A 17,690-nucleotide genomic window follows, 5' to 3' on the forward strand; every position below is an offset into this window, starting at 1 on the left:
TTTGACAGACGGTTATTAACATTGGGTCGGCATAGCCTCCCCAAAAACCGAGTAACTATAAAATTGTATTATTACCCCTCACATTTTTCGTAAAGTTAATTTCCCATAGGCCCTTGGGAGTTATTCTTACTGTTAATGCAAGTGTACCACGTGACTAAGCATTTTGTACTGTTACATAGGTAACAGTATTTTTAAACAGTATAAAATCTGGTCACGTGGTCTATTTTCTAAATAAAATGAAATAAAATGGCCGCCATTTTTCTCTTGATTCATTCTTATTTTCGACGATAGGGCCTAGGGCATCACCAAAGTAACTATGACTCTCATAAAATTTAGTTCATTGCACCCTACAGTAGAGTTCTTTTCGCGTATAAAATATCTTTTTGTTGAATAGTAAGAAAGTAAACATCCGTTTTCAACGGAAGTAATTGTAATGTGAATAATTTTGTGTCAAACTGGAACATGCAGACGATTAAAGCATGCAACAAAGGATTATTCAATAATTTTAACCAGTGAAACGTTACAGATAGAGTTGGTGGACAGACATATGTAGGATATCATCGTTATTTTGTAAATGCACTTTGTCAAAAACCATGCGAAAAATGTTCTGGATACAGAAGGGTCAGATTTCACAGATCATAACCTTATAAATGGGTAAGTGATTTGTTTTCTAAATAAAACACAGCTTATTGTATGTTTATGACTGGTGTATCGCCTCGGGTAACAGTATTTTCCTCAGGATGATATTTTTACTGTTACCCACAAACCCATATGTTATTAATATATTGTTACTGGGCCTTTAATTTAAGTAAAAGCATTTGCTAAGTACTTGCTTTATATAACAGAGATACGCATGCTTCTTTTCATGTTATGTCTATTACATCCCATAACTACCATCACGGTTTCTTTTAGTTTACTGTAAACATCCCACGGGTTGATTTCAACTGTATTGAAAGCCCCGTGCATTATGCGATATTGGGCGTGCCCGATTGTAGAATGTTGTCTTTGCTTTGAAAGCTGACAATCTTAGATTTCAGATGATACATTTCATTCAATCATCGGTGCATTACTATATAGTCACAGTGACATTTGTTGAGCCAGTTCTTAGCAAGACGCACAAGCGTACATAGGAAATAAGTAAAGATAATCATGATACGTGTGGATTCCTATTTAAATGGTGTTTAAAGGGAAACAAATTTAAGATTCTGTCGTATCTGAATGATAAATGAACGACACAAGAAAGAGTAATCACTGGCACTATTAAACGTACAGCGATAGTGCAGACGACAAATTTGTGTCATATATGTTTCGCGAGTTTAAGTAATTCACATGTAATTTGAGATCAAGATATGAATGATTTGTCTGTTTCTGCGAGATATGTCAATAACAGCAGAATGAATACTAAATGGCACAATTACCGAAATTTTGCAGACGACACATTTGTGTCATATATGTTTCGCGAGTTTTTTGCGGACAAAGTGTGAATGACTCGATGGTTTTTGCAATATATATATAATCATAAGAAAGAACAATTAGTGTCGCTTTAATTCATCATAATCATCATCATCAACATCACTGTCATCATCATTATCTTTCATTTAACAATATTACAATTACCCTACCAAATTAAGTGTACTTTAATATAATTTTAATGTTCAATAAAATATAATAAGATTTTATCTAACCGATTTATTTGTAATATGGATGATTTTTTAAAACATATTTACGTATTTTGATCGGTTGATTTTATTAAGGTTTAAAACGCATAGTGATACAAGTTAAGGTATATATATTTATCTCAGTAGCGGGGAATGAATACGCCTTTTTAAGCAGAGAATATTAGTGCAATAAATACTGAACAGAGAACAAAATATGATCAATGTTATACTGAACACATACTGTAAGTTTATAGCTTTGTTCGTCGTTGCTTGTTTAACTTCTTGTCGTTACCAACTGGGTGAATTATTAGGAAATGTGCACGATATTGTCGTTAAGGGAAACCTTCAAACTTTTGAATGACTTAATTTGCAAAGAGGTCAGACAAATAGGTAGCACACAATGGGTTTCGAAACAAAGGAACATGTTACTGAAATTCGTAGATTTTATAGATTTCATTTACTAGCAGAATTCGCCGCTTGGTCTTAAACGCCTATGTCATGCAAAGATCTGACGACTTTGTTACTTTATCCAGCGTCCTGTGAGATATTATTGTGAAATAAATTATCCAGGCTATTACATAGTTTATTTTATTTCGCAACGAAGTCAATTTGACTTTCTATTGAAGACTCCAGAAAAAGGTAGTCGTAGAGTTTATACGGTAATATTTCGGACAACAACAAAACGGTATAAAACTTGAAACTCATTTTATTGTATAGTCATACATACTGGCGTTTATAATTTCTCTCATTGATATCTTATTCAATCTTTAAAATTGTATGGGCATTTCTCCATTAATAAACAAAATTAAATGGTCGTGATACCGGGCACATAAAATTCATGTCTATTCTTTGAGGGGTTTAGAGGGGTTAGAAACAACCGTAGTTTGAAATAAAAAGTAAAGCATATCTGAAAGAAAATGTTTAGAATATCAGACTGAGTAACATTTGTAATCTATCAATGGGGTATCCTATTATATAAATATAATATTCATCTTGAAACAATTCTGACAATTTGTGCAAAGTGTAAGGGATGTTTACCATTCATATGAACATCTAAAGTTGCAAAAGTACCCTACTTTTTATTATTAACACTAATAAGTACATAATTAAACATTTCAAATATTTGTGCATTAAAAAATTAAAACAGAAATGGAAAAGAAAACCATAATTATATTGGACAAAAATATACAAAGCACTAGTCTAAAAAAAGTTGGCGACCAGTAGGTTTGAAATCAAACACCATGCCAACTGCCTATCTCTATTGAAAATGAATACTTTTCATAATGGAGGCTTTGAATTTGGCATCAGTTACCTTAGAAACAAATAACTGATGACATGCAAAATCCTTAAGTACTTATCAATATAATAAAAATGTTTATACTAAGCATTTCAAAAGAAAGCGTACAACGTAGGATTTAAGCAGCTGATAACATCCATCGGAAGAGGTAAGTCAATTAAAGCGTCATTTGTTTGATTCTTCCGTGAACATTGTACACTTATTGTTATACGTTTATGTCCTTTGTAAATGAATGTATATTAGCTATACATATGTATGCTCATGCAAATTAAGATTATGCTATGCAATGTTATGTTATAAACAAGAACTAACTTGCACAAGCATACATTTAGTAATATACTCATAAATATCTTAATATGTCATACCAGAACATTTTAAGAGTTTTATAACTCTGTGAGCATGTAAGTAGCCTGTACTATGCATGTAACATAGACCACCAGATATCAATGAGCACATATTGAAGAAAAAGTATTCCTCTTTAGTCTAACTACGGTTCGTCAAATTGTAATTATCACAAACATGTTTGAAAAAGGAATTCAATTGTTGCAGTAAAACATTCCTAACTGACATAACCCTTATCTTTTAAAACAGATATATGAATATAAAAATGTTATTATTTTGCTTTCAACTCTCTACATTGTCCTTTTTCTCTTTTCCTAACAATTTTTACATAATTATCATATCTATTTTCACTTAATTTAATTCTGAAATAATTATTTCTTGCTCATTAACAAATCAAAATCATTTTAAAAAATATGCATGTTATCCCCATAATACTTATTAACAAAGGAACCGGTAATGTGTACCTTAACTTTAAATCGTTTAGTGTCAAATTGACTATCTACACCTGTCTATTTATTGGTTCTCTTAAATTTTAAACGCAATGATCTAGGTCATTTGGTGTCAATAAAAATTATATAGTATATATATTTTACAAGTATAAACATGTATTTAATCTTTTCCTTCAGCTTTGAGTAAACTAAATATACAGGGTCCAGTATTTTAGTAACTATCTGGAAATATCTCTCCGATTTTTTTCATCGATACTTCGCAGAATTGTGCCTACTTGTTGCACGGTTGGACGTTGTTTCGGATCATGACGCCAGCATTGTTGAACCAATTTGATCAATTCGTCCATCATTGTATGTTCCTTATCACATTTTGGCCTCTCCCCACGCTTAACTGCATCGATAAATTGGGCAACACCGTAACCAGCACAATCTGCATCTGAATAAGATCGAGTACCATACCAAAGTTCCCATGTAAGAATACCCAAACTGTACACATCTGAGCTGAAACTATACACTTTTTCCTCCAGAAGTTCTGGTGCCATGTGCGACAAAGTACCAGCTGATGTCCCAGAAACGACAGCTTCTGCTCTGGCAAATCCCAAGTCGCTCAGTTTTCCAACACCATTTATTACCTGTAATGAAAGACGTTAAATGACGCCATACAAAATAAAACTTGCATGTAACTGCTTTTAGTCATTCCTGGTCACAACGAATTTGTTATTTAAACCAGCGCTTTATTCATTTTCTGAGAAGACATCAAAATCTTGAAGCTACAATGTAAAACATAGGGGGGTTGGGGTGTAGAAATTAAATTTATTTTTGAATTAGTAATAAATTCATAAGTATATTAATATGTCTTACCAGAACATTTGAGAGTTTCAAATCCCTGTGTAAGTACCCTGTACTATGCATGTAACATAGACCCTCACATATCGATGAGCACATATTGAAGAAAAACTCATGCGTTTCTCCCCGTCGCAATGCATTGGAAAATGACCTTCAATAAATATAAGGAAATACCATTACAGTATCAATATCTGTTTAAATCATGAATGAAATAAGCACTTCTCATGTACGTAATCGTATAATTAAGTTATAGTTAATGTTTAATCTTGTACTATGTATGTTATTTAATTACAAACATACTTACCCGCACTGCTTGTCTTTCGTTCCAAAAACCAAAGACTCTAAACTCTGATCACACATCTCCTGCACGAGCATCAGCCGATCATCATATAGAGGTAAACAAATTTCATTTCCAGATAGGCCGATTCGACCTTCATATCGTTGACGTTCAGCAAAGATCACGCCGTAAAATTCCACTATATTGTCGTGCCTTAACTTCCTGTGTTTAAAAAGTTAAAAATTTCGTCTTGCATGTCTGATAACTTGAAAATGTTTAAGATGATTTTTAAAAGAAAAATTCAATTGTGCTTTGGTTGACTATATTACAACTACTTTTTAATGACACCTATAACTGATAAGTCGCTGTACATTTTAATCTATATTAAATGAAACAGCTATGGACTTTTAAACAATATCTAAGGTACAATAAAGGACGTGAATCTGATAGACAATATCATAACAAAACATGTGCGGAATGTGTGCTAAACTGCTTACTATCTGCAATACCCTTATAATACGACTTAATTAACGCTGCCGAATAATGCACAAGAAAAAACATATACAATATTAAACGGACTTTACTTGCAACTATAGTCACCCATGTTATTAATATAAAACATTTAATAAAATATAAAATATTAATACCTTGAACACGTAACCTCACATAGCTGTAAGTACATGTCATGACCTTTTAAAATTTTTAAAGCGACCTCTTTATCGTTTCCGTCACCCTGTTGCCATGTCGCTCTATATACATCAGAAAAACTCCCCCCTCCAATTTGTCTGTAGTGTTGAATCTTTGATATATCAATCACATCATCAGCTAAATATCTCAAATCAAATAAGCGCAGCGATTTGACAATGGACTTCACTTTTAATGACTTTGGTTGAAATAGATCAACAATTTGGTCAGCAGTTCTTTTATCGTTCACAATGCTGAGCAGTTGAGCTCTATCGGCTTTCATTTGTTTTGGTAAGAAAGTGGAAAACAAATAGTCTATTCGATATAGCATACTCTCTAGGTATATCCAATCAATCAGGTTAGATATATTTTCGATTTTACGTAAATCTTCAAGCAGACTATGTGTCCATTTTTTCATAAATTTTGCCTTATTCTTTCGGTATTCTTTTCTTTCGATAGTTTTCTTTATACTGTCCACTATATGGTACCCTAATCCAATAGGTACAAATATGGCAAGTGCAGCTAGTCCAATAGGGATCCATATTGGAGCAGTTGCTGCTATAATCGCAATATGGATCCCTTCAAGTCCGTCAATCTCGATTGAGCCGATGCCTCTACCACCTGAAAGAGGTAAATAATAGATGACTTTTTTTAGAATGTATATGTGTTGAAGCGTTTATTAAAGTGTCGTGTCACTTAGATATAAAAGTGCTCCTATTAAATATCTGATTTTAGGTAAGCCGCCTATAGCTCTAATTAATGGAAGTTTTGTAATCTCAACATGCATGTTCGGGCTATTGGGTGAGTTCACAGCTATTAACGAGCAGAGAAGGGAATACAATTAAATCAAATATCTTATATCTACCATAAAATAAACTCAATTCCTAAACATTCAATATACAAAAAGACATAATAAGTAATCATAAGAAATGTTATGGAGTATGAAAACAAATCAGGCAACACTAAGGTAACAAGAATGATTTTAAAACCACTGGACTCCAGATGGTAAAATGAAAACAAAATGAAATAAAATTTCAAATAAACAGTTTATAATGATCTAGTTAAGTTTTATGTGTAAAACTTTTATTACTGACATCTTAATTTAAGAAAGAGTGTTTGCAAAAGCGCCAGTTTCTTCCTTGCATAATCGAGTACGTTACTCTCGCAGTAGCCAATATAAATAGGAGTAGATAATTCATTCAACATGATCACGTGTCAAAACACTGGTCCGGAAAAATCCTAGTATCCCGTACGCCCGGGTCGTATATCCATTTTAGTAAATGTGCAGGCCCTGGTCATATTTCAATCTAAAGTTTAAATCTATATATTGGTCATCATATATAAATGTTTCTATATGATATATTTGAATATTTGATTTTTGATATTTGCCAAAAATTACTACAAAAATCAGAACCAAAGCAGTAAATTCGTTTCCCTTTAAGTTTGATACGAGCCCGGATTCCGTGCGTTCCCGATCACAGGTCGCGATATTGTCATGGCGATATTGTCATGTACATTCATGTGGTACTAGATGGAACAATAGCCCGGTTTGAGCCGGGTGATGCTCCCCGAATAGGTTTTGGACACAGAAAAGTACACCTCTTGTAGTTTCAGAGTAATGTTCCTGGAAAAGGTTCAAATTGCAATAATTCCAAAATTAGGCAGAGTAACTGTTCTTTGCAATGCACTTCTAATTAATGCGATCTATCAACTTACAAAGTTTCTTGTTGATACCTCTTATGGTTTCCGAATTATGTCCCGTACAAAGTTCAAAACATAAAAATGAACAAAGGGCAATTACTACAAAATTTGGCAAGGCGTAGTTCAAGTTCTTGTGCACTGCACATCTACCCATTGAGATATATCTACCAACAAAGTTTCATGTTGATATCTCTTGTAGTTTTAGAGTTATTTCCCAGACAAGATTTTTTTTAAAAGGGGAGATAATTCACAAATTGGGCGAAACAGAGCTAAGGTGTTTTTGTACTGCACTTTTACTCAATGAGATCTTTCTACCAACAAGGTTTCATGTTGATATCTCTTATGACTTTAGAGAAATGTCCCAGACAAAGTTCAAAAATTAAAAATAAACAAAGGACAATTACTCAAAATTAGCCAAGCCAGAGTTATGATTCTTACGCATTGCACATCTGCCCATTGAGATCTATTTACCTACAAAGTTTCATGTTGATATCTCTTATAGTTTTACAGCTATGTCCTGGACAAGGTTTTTCTAAAAGGGGAGATAATTAAAAAATGTGGCTTAACAAAGTTATGGTTCTTTTGCACTGCACTTCTACTCAATAAGATCTATCTACCTACAATGTTTCATGTTGATATCTCTTAGTTTTAGAGTTATGTTCCGGACAAAAATCAAAGTGTTAAAATTAACAAAGGGCAATAACTCCAAAATTAGGCAAAAAAGTTATGGTTCTTGTGCACTGCACATCTACCCATTGAAATATATTTACCTACAAAGATTCAAGTTGATATCTCTTATAGTTTTAGAGTTGTGTCCCGGACAAGATTTTTCTAAAAGGGGAGATAATTTGCTCTCCCTTCGGGGAGCATAAAATTACGTAGTTTAATAAAAGAAGGTATTTTCCGCTGGCAGAAAAGCGAACTGATTGTTTTCAGTACATTACTGTTAAAATATGAACATTTGAAGTGTCATGTCGATTTCTTCTATATTATTACTAAGACGATAGTTTTTCTGTTATCCTCTTGAGGCCTGCTGCTTTAAAATAACAAAAGTACCTAACATTTTTTGAACGATATAACAAATAGAAAATGGATTTGAGTTACTTGCAACGCCTTACCTAGAACAAGCTCGTCCTCGTCTGAGAGAGAACCGTGTTTAAGAATTTCGCTAACGTCTTCACAATTTTTAGATATAATTAAGAACTCTTTATTAAATAGGTCAGAAAGTTGTTGGGTTGTTCTTTCCACAATGCGTGTGTCACTTTCCCAAGTTTGGATAACATGCAATAATCTTGACATTATCAAACCCTTCGCTTCGAATCGTGTAACATCAATATCGTTATCAGTAACGCCAGGCGACTCTTCTTCTGTCCACGTATCAAGAATAGAAATGACGTCATCTTTTTGGAGATGACTGTGGAGCTGGATTGTCACATTGTGAAATTCTGTTCGTGCTTTATCAATGAGCTGCTTTCTTACCTGTTCCATAAACAATAAAGAAAACGAAATAATGTAAGACCTAGGCTTTCATTTTCGTACCATCTTTACACACAAACTTACATAACTTACATAGATTACCGGTAGTACGATTAATGATGTCCTCATTGGAACTAATAGAAAGACATAAGAAGTCCTTATACGATCAAGACGCTCAAACAGACTGAATCTACAACTGTTTTAACTTTGAGGATTTGTGTCTACTTTAATGCTTCACATCTCTCCTATATAAAATAGAGAAAAACAGAATCCCTAAAGAAAGCCAAACACGGCAAAATTGAAAATGTTGCAGGCTCGGTTCGATAGAGCGTTCATGGCCGGTATTGTCAAGTGCAATTTACCGTCCACGCCCCTTAATTAGCACTGGCTTAAGCAGAAGTCAACATTTAAACACAAAAATGATTAAATTTTGAATCTAGAAACATGCGCAGATGTGCTCATACGGCGGTTATCGTGGAATCTTCAAGATGACAAAGTAGTGCCATTCCATGAAAAGCGGCGTATCGTCCCCAAGTGAAAGAATGCATGTGCCCTTAACGAGAAAACAATTGGCTGAACTAAATAGAATGAAATTTTAAAGTGGATCTGAGGTTATAATGCCTGCATATCACAGAAAAGATGTCAAAATTCCAATTGAAAAACCTGGCAGCATATCCTAAGAGTGATTATACAGTATTCGTGAAGGTATAGTGGAACCACCCTAGTTAATAAAGGCCAAATTTCTGAAACTAAAATACCACATAACATGTATGCACAACAATTATGATGTGCTGAACGGTCTTTAGGGATAGAAAATATTACATCCTTGATTAAATGTACGAGAGACATTTTACAGCCGCCACACGTCAAAAATAACTACGGCTATGGCATAAACAACTACGACTTTCCATGTCTAAGTCGTGTCCCACGACTTAAGAATGGCATTTGTCTAAAAATACAATGTACACAATATAAGCACGCGATATATATAGAGAAATTTACCTTTTCAAAATCTTCTTCCAGTTTGAAAAGCCTTAAACTCACTTTTTCTTGAAATGTGGATTTTTCTTCTGAGGATTTTTTGGCATTATTTATCCGTGATGCAATGTAATCTTCAATCGTTTCTACAAGCCCGCTTATCCATCTTCAAAATAACAGAAAAGGAAGTTTACATATACATTTTTAACACTTTTCACTGTGTCATTATTAAAGACTTAAATCTCTACAGTCGTGTTAGCTCATTGCCTTATATTTAAAAGTGCAAGTACAGCATTGATGCAAAGCATAAAAGGGCGTCCATGCAAGAAATGCAGCAAGTGAAAATGAACTAGTAGACATCTGATGACCAGATTATCAATGGATAATTGGTTTTAAACAGAAGTGTATATCATTTATGAATGGGCGGACGAAATACATTGTTCATCATGAACTTTGGTAGGCATGCTAGAGATTAGAATTTTTTTTCCACAGGAACTTGAAATTCTTTCAATATTAATTATAACGATAATGTCCAAATATACAGGTCTATAATATCCAAAATAAACCCCCTATATAGTATGTGTTATTTTAAACTATACAGGGGGTATTTTGGGATATTATCATTAATATTGGTTATTTGATAGAATTTCAAGGTCGTGTGGTATTTTCTTTGGAACATACAAAATTGTAGTCAAAATTAACAAAGTCTGTTAATTGATTTTTGGAGTCAATCTACTATTTTAATGAATTAATTCAAAAACCACGTATGACCCACCAGTGTGTCAATAATACCATAACAACTCATTTTCAATCGGAATGATCGGCTATTATGACCGACGAAAAGGCCCGAGAAGTTGCAATTGCCCTTTCACAAAATCTGATTTCATTCCATAAAAGGCGTCTCGCTTTGGCGCGGACGCCAATGATACATATCCGCCCCGATTATCTATTGAAAATTCTCAATAAGCCTGGGTTAGGAGGCGTTAACAAACATGAAAATGTTAAACAGTGTTTGGCGGCCTCTATAATTCCCCGTTATTCCTTTGGAAAAGGCATGGAGCAAAATATAGATGGAGAAGAAACTGTGTCATCACGCATTTAAATTCAGTATCGATGGAATTGTATTCATGTAAGTTATCATATGTCGCGAGATTTTCCAACATTTGATGCATCCTTGGTAAAAAGCCAAAAAACTGCCATATTGAATTCCCGGAGGTACATCGACAAAAAACAGCATTTCCTACTTATATAAGAAGCAATATTCACTTATTCCACATAAATATTTCTCCGATGAAAATTCATGTCGGCAATGTAAACAACAATTCACGGATATTCCCTACGTTTAACGAGAGAGCGAAAATCTGAGACTAGCGGGGAAAAACCCAATTATTATCGAAGCGCCCAAAGGATTGTGGGTCTAAATCTGACTATCGTCTATTTTCGGAGCTTCCTATCCGTTGTATATATATCTGTGGAATTTGTAATCTATAATGGTTAGTCTTGTTGACTTAAGCCTACCTGTAATGTCTCTTGATGTTGGCAACCAAACTGTCTTGGACGAATTGACCAAGCCCGTCCAGTAAATGCTGATACATTTCAGTATTTCCTATACTGCTCTTCTTGTATTTAACAGCCTATAATTTATATATAAAAAGGACAAAGTATCACACTCAATTAGAATTATTGCTGTTGTGTAAATGTAAGTAAGGTTATCACCCGTGTTTAATTGTGGAAAAAAATCATTATTTATTCAAATTCTTAAAAATATCTTATTTCATCTTGAAGGATTAAGCAAGTTTACTTGAAAACAATTTTATACAATTTTATAATACCTCTGTGACACTCATTTTAAATATATGATCCTCAGTTAGTCCAGGAATTGTCATCGTAAGTTTTCGAACTGTGTCTAGCCACGTTTTCTCACTTTCTCCACGCTTTATCACAACATCCCATTTATTACATACAAACAGCATATTTTTGGGATCAAAACTAGATAGTTCTGTTGTGTCGGCGAGTTTCTTTTGCTCCAAAATGATTTGTAATATCTGCAAATAAGGAAACTTTTAATAGAACACTGTATTTTAGTAAAACAAAAACAATCCAATCAAAGACGGTGTTTTCAAGATGAAGAATAAAGAATTCATTGTTTATACAAAACTCAATATTTTAACAAACATTTGTCCGATTTTAAAACTTAAATTAACTAAATTATGAGTAAATATATAAAGCTTCAAAAATTGCAGATAATGTTTGCCGTTTATAATTGAGATCAACAAACATTTTTTAACACTATTAAAACTTTTGGAGATCATCTAGATCATCAGAATTAGATAAAATACAAAATATTTGCTAACAATATATAATGTACAGGTGACACCAGCAAAAAACACCAAAATTATCTGTTCTTATATATATGATACGGCAATACATTTTGCAAGTTGAAGTATGTTGTAAAATTTTCAGTTGTGTAAGGATTCTGTTCATATATCCATATATGATTATGAATTCATTGACATACAGTATCTTCCTGGATTCCTCCAGCATTTGCGCTGTTTACAATATATATAAAAGCAACAGCTTTTGGGAGGTATTTAACTAGCTTCTCTGTCATTTCTCCACTTTCTCCTACACCAGGCGAATCAACAATTGTCACATTTTCCTGTGTGAAAATAAAATATTTTACGGGGAATGCAAAAGACATACCGGTATCAGATTTAGATCAAAGGAATACAAGCGCGGCCAAATTTAAACATTGTCGATTCAGTTAAATCAGATATTGTTGTAATATTACACTATGCACTTATGTTAAATAACATTGGATAATGTTTCAAAATAATTAAATGAATAAATCTATACACATCAAAATATAAAAATGTGATAGAATAAAAATAACCTATATCTAAAAAGAAATTGATAACTTTACAAAGGAATAAACTGTATTTTTTTTCTGTAAATGTATACCTGTGAGCAAGAACAGTAAATTATATTTATTTTAAATTTTACGTACCTGCAACAATTATGGCATTTTCTGAGTTCATTAAATCATCAATGTTTCCGTCCAGACGAGCGTCTATATCAGTGAAAGTATTGTTGATATGATCTCTCAAATCGTTTCCTAAACTGTCTCTGGCAAACACTTTAATGTCTTCATATACTCTACGCAAATCATGTTTCATAGCACCATCCTCACTGATAGCGTCAGACATCAACTCCTCGCTCTTAATGTGATATGAATTACCAAAATGACTATTATTTAAACAGAAACTCATTTTCTGATCGGAATTATATTGTATAATGTTCCGGGCGATACTTCATACATCCTAACCAAATTTATTGTCTGTTGCCTTAGATAAAAAACTCCAAAAACATTTTTGGAAAAAGGCTGTTGCTCACTTGTGGTTGGTGTAAAGTTTATTATTTTTATTTATTTTTATTTTTTGCCCCAATCTTTTTAAACTTTTCAATAAAATTGATGAATGTTTTATTATTTTATTTAAAACATTTGTATCTACCAGTATTTCTTTCTAAGGATTGTATTTAACGTATCATTCAGTTAAAAATGATTTACATTTATAGACTTCAATCACTGATATTAAACCTTATGAAAAAGAAAGTTTCAACTGACCAACATGAAAACGAAAATGAAAAGGGATATACCAACGATAGAGTATATCTTAATCATAATAACACGACTTAATATTTGAAATTGATTTATAAGACTAATAATTAAGTAATAAAAACATGACTTCGGAATGTTTGCTAAATTAGAAACTGTGATATATATCATGAAGACTTTTTCTCTGTTAAGTGATTAAGAAAATATTAAAGCTCATTGTTGTTTCTTTTACTGCAATAACTTTTGAAAAAGAAAATATAAAGAAACTTGAAATTAATGGATTATGCAAGGTAATAACACATCTTATGTGAATTTTCCCAATTTAAACATCGTCCAACCTATTTCACAAACATGCAAAATGAAACCAAATCTGCAATTTTCATTTTCATTTTTGTCTTCATACCTTAGATCTCAGACATATTCCCTTTACATATGTTTTTCTATACAGTTCAAAAGATGTGTGTGATGTAAAATTTACTGTACACTAAACTTACATTTATATGTTTCTCTCCGGTGTTAGTGTCAGCATTAGCAAGTGTTGCCTTTATCAGATCTAAAACCTCTTCATGTGTCTCTAAGAGTTCATATGATATACCTCTTTCATCCAACCAGTCCGCCGCATCTGCTAAGCTTAAATCATCAACATCTTCTGGACACAGTTCCTTTGCCATAACTTATGTTACATATTCGTCGTGAAAATCCTGAAAGTAATTAGATATTGCTTTTTTACCTTTGTTTAAATGTTTAATCCGTCTTTGAAAATGTCAACTATTGCAATTTTTGAAAACAGTTGTCTAGCTGATTTGCTAAAATTAAAACTTGACAATTTGTATATATCTTCGAAATCCATAATATCATTCAAATATATGCAAACAAAGCATAACATGATAAAATCATATTTAACGCTTTCGATCAATACTTTACAAAAATCTTATCATGCAACATTAAAAATGCAGGTACGACACACAGTAATCAATATATTTTAAGTTAAAATGTACTTGTTACAAATTATAACCATTACACCAATGTACTCAAAATATCTTCAGTCTGTGTTTAAATGAAATATGTTTCGCTTGAGTGAAGAACTTTATGTGTATTCGGGTAAGGTACGTATTACTGCACCATGACACTCAATTTATTAGTACCAGGATGTTTATTTAGATAGTTTTTGATTTACATAAATATAAAAAAAAAACATAGTGTTGAAAAATTGCATATTTTATCACATTTAAAAATGGCTTTTTTTTCAAATTAGTATGCGTCCCTCATGGAACTAGTTAATTCATTCTTATCTTTTTTATACATGAGAATAAGTTCATGTTTACATATTTGAACTAAAATAGTCCAACAAATGACCTTGATTGTATGGTTTATAGAACAAACATATAAAAGCAATTTGACATTAAAATGGGCCAAGATGGTTTATATGGAACGACAAGCTACGGAAAATGTCCACAATTTAAATACCCGGGATATAACTTATATAGCGAGTTCTGTCTAAAACCACAGGGACCCAGCACAGTGTTGGGATAGTGTATAAAAGTAATTTTTAAAAAATATATATATATTGTATATTTAATATATATATTATATATAAAGTATAATTTTTTTCTAGAATTACTTTTTTTACACTATCCCAAGACTGTGCCGGGTCCCTTTGTCTAAAACCATGACAAAATAATGTAATACATAAAAAACGATAGCTAACCTTGCTCGTCGTCGATTGGTTATTGCTTCAATATCAATAGCTTGCCTGTGTCGGTATCGTAAATATAAATCCAAATGTACCTTACACCAAATATTGTAATATGCTATTCATATATTCATATATAAAATTCATATATTTATATCATTCATAAACATTGATTATTTGTTTAATGCACTATAATAATATGATTATCCGGAATATCGCGTTCATAAATATACAGGAAACGAAACTTAATTAACCACGTGACTTTAGAAGCCAGGTGGTGTATAATTTGCGTATATATTTAACATCCGGGTGGGGGTGGTTTATTTCGTTTGAAACAGATGCCCGAGATGCAGAATCGATTTTAGAAGACCACTTGCAAAACCATTAAAATGAAGTCTGAAATACTATCAATTAACAGCAGCTTCGTAATTTGTATTTTCGGTTTGTAGAGAAAATTAATGTTTTATATCAAATGTAATAAGCTTTATAATGTACGTATTGTTTCTATGTCTTTGAATTTGAATCACAAAAGATTAATTTAACCTGCTTGCAGCCACTAGGTAACTCACAGTTGATACCGTAAAATGATGATTTTTTTTTTCCGGAAATGTGCCCGAAATTGTCGTTAAGGGAATCCACGAAACTCTTACATGACTTTATTAAGATCTGTCGGTCAGGCCAAATACATTGTGGATAGCATACACTTCTATGAAAAGTTATTCAAATTATCTGTTACAAATCATGAAATCCGAGGACATATTTATAAATTAGAAAAGTTAAGACCACTAAAGGCAATAAGACAAAATTCCTTCACTTATAGAGTCGTAAACGAATGGAACCTACTTCCCAGTGAAATAGTTTTATCAAAGAATGTAAATGAGTTCAAATCTAAATTAGATAAACACTGGCAATGGAAGAGATTTAAAATTCACAATATATATTAAATAGACCAATACCGGAGCGGACGACACTGAAAACGGAACTCGAGGGGAATGATAGTCCGTTAGGGGACTAATACGAGTAAAGTTTCCCAAACATCACAAAGTATCACAAGGTATACATGTACGAGTATATATATATAGTCCGAAGCGTTAACCACTCGGCCTTGTTCTTTTTTTAAGCCCATATATATCGGACTAGTAATCTTATGATCGCTACCCGCATGGGTTCAAACCCTGACAGGGGCAAGTCGTTGTTTCCTTTAGCAAGAAACTTTACACTCATTGCTCAGTACTGGTTGGTTCCAGGAACGGATTCGAAGCTAATAGCTTCCTACACAATCGAACTAAAATAAATTCTGTATAAACCAAATCGGCCACACAACAATTTTAAAAAGTCAAATGGGCCCCAAAATTAGTCAATTCGGCCTCAAAATTAGTCAAATTGGCCACACAACTATTTCTAAAAAGTCAAATGGGCCCCAAAACTAGTCAAATGGGCCTCAGAACTAGTCAAATGGGCCTCAGAACTTGTAAAATCGGCCGTTAAGTTATTTTTGTGAAACATCCTATTTTGGTTAAAATAATGTTATTAGCCAAAAATTGCAAGTTAATAAACTGAAAATTGCGCTTTAACAAAAATGTACCAATTTAAAATAATTGAAACAGTTTTGATGCTAGTGATAATTGTTATTAACATAATTATGCAGGTGTGCTATGATTGTTGATTGATTTCTACATTTAATTACAATTTATCTTCATATAAAGGTCGATACAAAATATTAAAAATGTGTCAAGAAACAAACTTATTTTGGGAAAAAAATACTAATAACTATACAAATATCACAAAAATAACCAGATCATTAAGAAAACTAGAAATGTGTCATCATGCCACGGATGCCCCCGCATGCAGCCAAAATTTCAGATGTTATAATATTTAGTTCCAAATTTGTTTGCACAAATTATTGTTTTCATTTTAAGTTCAAAGCCCTTAAAACTTTTCAATGTTAACACAAACCATTTCCATACAATGTTCAAGGCACTGAAATTATTCAGTCTTAACCTTTTGAAAATAGCATATTTCATATTTGTAGCCAAAATAATGGCTACATATATTTCCACAAAAGTATGAGTGCTGAAACTGAAAGTTCAAAATTTTTCCAATATTCAAGAAAGATAAGTTTGTCGAAAATCATTGAACCACGACCAAATTCAAACTTAAACTGCTTATTCCTAAGATGTATCTATATTATTTTCAGTGAAAGGGACATAACTCTGCCAAAAAAATCATCGAACCATGACCAAATTCCAACTTGACCTGCCCATTCCTTTGACATATTCATATGTCAAATTTAAGTTGAATATGTAACACTGTTGGGTAGATAATGAACAGAAACTGTAAATTTCATATTAATTTCAAAGTGAAAGGGGCATTACTCTGCCAAAAATCATTGAACAATGAACAAATTAGAACTGGGCCTGGGCATTCTAAAAACATATCCATATGTCAAATTTGAGTTGAATGTGTTGTACTGTTGAGGATATAATAAACAGAAACTGAAAATTTCATATTATTTTCAAAGTAAAAGGAGCATAACTCTGCCAAAATCATCGAACCATGACCAAATTCAAACTTAACCTGTATTTTCTCATGACATATCCATATGTCAAATTTGAGTTGAAAATGTTGTACCGTTGGGGAGATAATGAACGGAAACTGAAAATTTCATATTAT

The 17,690-nt window shown here is 32.5% G+C and overlaps 2 protein-coding genes across 2 annotated transcripts in view; both read right to left on the reverse strand.

Annotated features, from left to right (window-relative positions):
* The window catches only part of LOC132721443 (uncharacterized), a 34,937-nt gene extending 19,669 nt beyond the window's left edge, over positions 1-15,268 (reverse strand). The window contains exons 1-2 of the mRNA XM_060705750.1: positions 15,033-15,268; positions 13,819-14,025 (exon numbers count right to left, since the gene is read on the reverse strand). Coding sequence (XP_060561733.1) covers positions 13,819-13,995 — 177 coding nt within the window. The 5' untranslated portion in view covers positions 13,996-14,025; positions 15,033-15,268. The remainder of the gene's footprint in view (positions 1-13,818; positions 14,026-15,032) is intronic.
* Positions 2,522-12,819, reverse strand: LOC132721444 (uncharacterized). Its single transcript, XM_060705751.1, has 10 exons — positions 12,716-12,819; positions 12,227-12,367; positions 11,541-11,753; positions 11,227-11,342; positions 9,733-9,874; positions 8,373-8,733; positions 5,517-6,174; positions 4,897-5,091; positions 4,608-4,743; positions 2,522-4,378 (listed from the first exon to the last, which is right to left on the reverse strand). Exons 2-10 carry the CDS (start codon positions 12,317-12,319, stop codon positions 3,965-3,967), a joined length of 2,328 nt encoding a protein of 775 aa, XP_060561734.1. The 5' UTR covers positions 12,320-12,367; positions 12,716-12,819; the 3' UTR covers positions 2,522-3,964.
* Positions 15,269-17,690: the final 2,422 nt, after the last annotated feature.

The sequence above is a fragment of the Ruditapes philippinarum genome, unplaced genomic scaffold (assembly GCF_026571515.1).
Source record: "Ruditapes philippinarum isolate M1 unplaced genomic scaffold, ASM2657151v2 ctg1766_1_1_1_1, whole genome shotgun sequence".
NCBI lineage: Eukaryota > Metazoa > Mollusca > Bivalvia > Venerida > Veneridae > Ruditapes > Ruditapes philippinarum.